The 4173-nt window shown below is 45.0% G+C and overlaps 1 protein-coding gene across 1 annotated transcript; it reads left to right on the top strand.

Moving 5' to 3' along the window:
* The first annotated feature begins 839 nt into the window (after positions 1–839).
* GSPT2 (G1 to S phase transition 2) lies at positions 840–3395 on the top strand. Its single transcript, XM_045538098.1, has one exon. The coding sequence runs from the start codon at positions 1078–1080 to the stop codon at positions 2962–2964; it is 1887 nt and encodes a 628-aa protein (XP_045394054.1). The 5' UTR covers positions 840–1077; the 3' UTR covers positions 2965–3395.
* Positions 3396–4173: the final 778 nt, after the last annotated feature.

The raw sequence follows: 4173 nt of genomic DNA, 5'->3' as shown, positions 1-4173 counted from the left end.
CATTACCAGTAACTGAGGAGGGATCCACCAGGGCAGTGATTCTTTCTTAGAGCAAAGCCAGCACCAGCAGTGAGTAGGGTTCCAGACCCCCAGAAAGAGGCAGGAAAACCCATGGCCTGTGCACCCAGGGTGTACTCTGGGGAGGTGCTACTGGTGAGTAGGGCAGGTACACCCAGAATATAAATTAGTTGGAAAAATACAAGTGATCTGAGTCCAATGCTTGCCTACGCCATCCACCACTGAATGGCAGGCCAGCCATTGTCCAGGAACCTGCATATCATGGGACAAGGCTTTCCTTGAAAATTCTCTCCCTGCAGATAGCCAGGGTGATTAACATGAAAAGAAACTGTAACCCCATCCTTATACAGAAGCCATCAGCAGAAGTTATAGGCTTATGGGGGGCCCACTGGAAAAGGAAAAATCCAAAGGTCTCTGGATTTCACATTAATGAGTGATCTTAAGTTGCATTTCCTAAGGTCAGCTCCATCTTCGTGTATTTCGTGAGTTCCTCCGTCGTCACTACTTATTTCTCCCTTCTGTTGCTGGGTTTCTGGGTAGTTAACCCATATTCTGCCTCCCATTTGTTCAATAGGAATTTTCATTTTTACTTGAATCTTTGAGTAGAACCAGGTGTACTTGTCTGGGTTTAATCATTAGATTGTGGTCGAACTGCTCTCCCATATCGTGTGAACAAAAGTTAATGGAAATTTTCGTTTTAGAAATTGTACTTTTGGACTTAGCCCCCGGCTGAGAAGTAAGAAGGCCCAGTGTACGGATGGCAGCGAGGGGTCAATCCAAGCCCGGCGTTGGGTCGGGGGTGGAGGAGTCGGAAGTGGTTGGGGTTTGGGGGAGGAGATCCGCTCACACACAAGAGGAGGGTGTTGAGCCGCCATATCTGCTGCTGCCGCCGCAGTTGCGAATGCAGCATCGGCGCTCGGCTGCCTCCGCGGTGCCGCTAAGGATCGTGTCGCTGCCGCTTGGCTCTTCGCTCCTGCTGCCTTACACCCGCTGGCGGAGCCCGCTCTTTCTGGCCTGTTGAGCCCGCTCCCTCCCTGCCGCACATCAGGTCCTGAGACCATGGATCCGGGCAGCAGCAGCAGCGACTCCGCACCCGAATGCTGGGACCAGGTGGACATGGAAACACCGGGTTCGGCCCCGAGCGGAGACGGAGTCCCCTCGGCCGTGGCCGAGGCCCAGCGCGAGCCCCTCAGCTCGGCCTTCAGCCGTCAGCTCAACGTCAATGCCAAACCCTTCGTGCCTAACGTCCACGCCGCGGAGTTCGTGCCGTCCTTCCTGCGGGGCCCGGCCCAGCCGCCCACCCCCCTGGCCGGCTTCTCCAGCAACGACGAAACCGGTACCGGCGCCGGAGACCCTCAAGGTAAATGGCCGGGACGGGGGGCACCTGTGGAACCTTCCAAAGAGGAGCCTTTAGTGCTGTGTGAAGGTTCCAATTCAGCCGTTACCATGGAACTTTCAGAACCTGTTGTAGAAAATGGAGAGGTGGAAATGATCCTGGAAGAATCATGGGAGCACAGTAAAGAAGTAAGTGAAGCCGAGCCTGGGGGCGGTTCGTTGGGAGATTCAGGGCCCCCAGAAGAAAGTGGCCAGGAAATGATGGAGGAGAAAGAGGAAATGAGAAAATCGAAATCTGTGCTCGTACCCTCAGGTGCTCCTAAGAAAGAACACGTAAATGTAGTATTTATTGGGCATGTAGATGCTGGCAAGTCAACCATTGGAGGACAGATAATGTTTTTGACGGGAATGGTTGACAAAAGGACACTTGAGAAATATGAAAGAGAAGCTAAGGAGAAAAACAGAGAAACTTGGTATTTATCCTGGGCCTTAGATACAAATCAGGAAGAACGAGACAAGGGTAAAACAGTAGAAGTGGGTCGTGCCTATTTTGAAACAGAAAAGAAGCATTTCACAATTTTAGATGCCCCTGGCCACAAGAGTTTTGTCCCAAATATGATTGGTGGCGCGTCTCAGGCTGATTTGGCTGTGCTGGTAATCTCTGCCAGGAAAGGAGAGTTTGAAACTGGCTTTGAAAAAGGTGGACAGACAAGAGAACACGCGATGTTGGCCAAAACGGCAGGGGTGAAACATTTAATCGTGCTCATTAATAAGATGGATGATCCCACAGTAAATTGGAGCAGTGAGAGATATGAAGAATGTAAAGATAAACTGGTGCCCTTTTTGAAAAAAGTCGGCTTCAGTCCAAAAAAGGACATTCACTTTATGCCGTGCTCAGGACTGACAGGAGCAAATATTAAGGAGCAATCAGAGTTCTGCCCTTGGTACACTGGATTACCATTCATTCCATATTTGGATAATTTGCCAAACTTCAGCAGATCAATTGATGGACCAATTAGGCTGCCAATTGTGGATAAGTACAAGGATATGGGCACTGTGGTCCTGGGAAAGCTGGAATCAGGATCCATTTTTAAAGGCCAGCAGCTTGTGATGATGCCAAACAAGCACAATGTGGAAGTTCTTGGAATACTTTCTGATGATACTGAAACTGACTTTGTGGCCCCAGGTGAAAACCTCAAAATCAGACTGAAGGGAATTGAAGAAGAAGAGATTCTCCCAGGATTCATACTTTGTGATCCTAGTAATCTTTGCCATTCTGGACGCACGTTTGATGTTCAGATAGTGATTATTGAGCACAAATCCATCATCTGCCCAGGTTATAATGCGGTGCTGCACATTCATACTTGTATTGAGGAAGTTGAGATAACAGCCTTAATCTCCTTGGTAGACAAAAAGTCAGGAGAAAAAAGTAAGACACGACCCCGCTTCGTGAAACAAGATCAAGTCTGCATTGCCCGTCTAAGGACAGCAGGAACTATCTGCCTCGAGACATTCAAAGATTTTCCTCAGATGGGTCGCTTTACTTTAAGAGATGAGGGTAAGACCATTGCGATTGGGAAAGTTCTGAAACTGGTCCCAGAGAAGGACTAAGCAATTTTCTTGATGCCTCTGCACGATACTGTGAGGATAATTGACTGCAAAAGTTCACCACCTCTTATTTACTGCCCATTGACAGACTTTTCTTCATATTTTGCAAAGAGAAATTCACAGCAAAAAATTCATGTTTTGTCAGCTTTCTCATGTTGAGATCTCAGTTATGTCACTGTTGAATTTACCCTCGAGTTTCCTTCCTCTATGCCACTCTGCTTCCTTGGACAAAATCAGTAATAGCTTTGTAAGTGATGTGGATGTAATTGCCTATAACAATGAAAAATTAATCTATTTTTTAATTTTTCATTTTCCTTTAGGATAATTAGACAACCCTTGTTCCATGCAGATGAAATCAGAGTGTGTCAGTATGTGTGTATGTGTACATGTTAAAAAGACAACTAACATGTGAATAAAATACTCCATTTGAAATTCTTCGGTATTTGAAATGCTTTTGAATAATATTTAAATATGTACTACTGTTCAGTTAGTTTTTTTAATTTCTCAAGTAATTGAATATGTCTTATCACTTGGACTTCTAAAAACTATCCTCCACTGCTTTAAATGAGGAATATACAAACAACACACAAGTTTGTATTAAAGGAAAAATTTTAATTTTGAAAAAAATTTATTTTAGGGCTCTTCCCAGTAAGCTTTGTTGTTGTTGTCCAAGTCCAGTCAATAAAGGAGCCTTTCTGCTTCCCCCCTTGTGATTTGAAAGTGAAAGGCTCAGGCCATCTTTATTTGTTCAGTAATTCCTCACTTAACATCATTGATAGGTTCTTGGAAACTTCAACTTTAAGGGAAATGATGTATGGCAGGTCCCTAAATAACATCATTCAACAGTATTTTGTTACAAAGTTGATGAGGAAAATACGATTTTGTTATATGTCATTTCACTTAGAGTCACAGTTTCCAAAAACCTATCAACAATATTAAGTGAAAACTTGTTTTCCTTCAGGTCCCGTAACATGGAGCATGGCCAAATTACAAATATACTTGGGGATTCAGACCATATGTTGACTAGACTTTTATCTGTACTCCGTCGTCTTAACACACTCCTTGGTTTTGTTCACCATGAAACTTACGATGTGGGACACAACACAATAAGGGGCATGACTATTAAGAAAATAAATGCTTGCAATAAGGCCGTAGGCCATTTGAGTAAAAAGTAAGGGTTAGTGAGGGTCCTGAGCTGGGAAATGAGACCAC

The sequence above is a fragment of the Lemur catta genome, chromosome X, assembly GCF_020740605.2.
Source record: "Lemur catta isolate mLemCat1 chromosome X, mLemCat1.pri, whole genome shotgun sequence".
NCBI lineage: Eukaryota > Metazoa > Chordata > Mammalia > Primates > Lemuridae > Lemur > Lemur catta.
This window is presented reverse-complemented; position numbering and strand designations above follow the sequence as displayed.

Coding starts and splice junctions, on each gene's coding strand:
- GSPT2 (XM_045538098.1), top strand. CDS start 1,078: ATGGATCCGGGCAGCAGCAGCAGCGACTCCGCACCCGAATGCTGGGAC.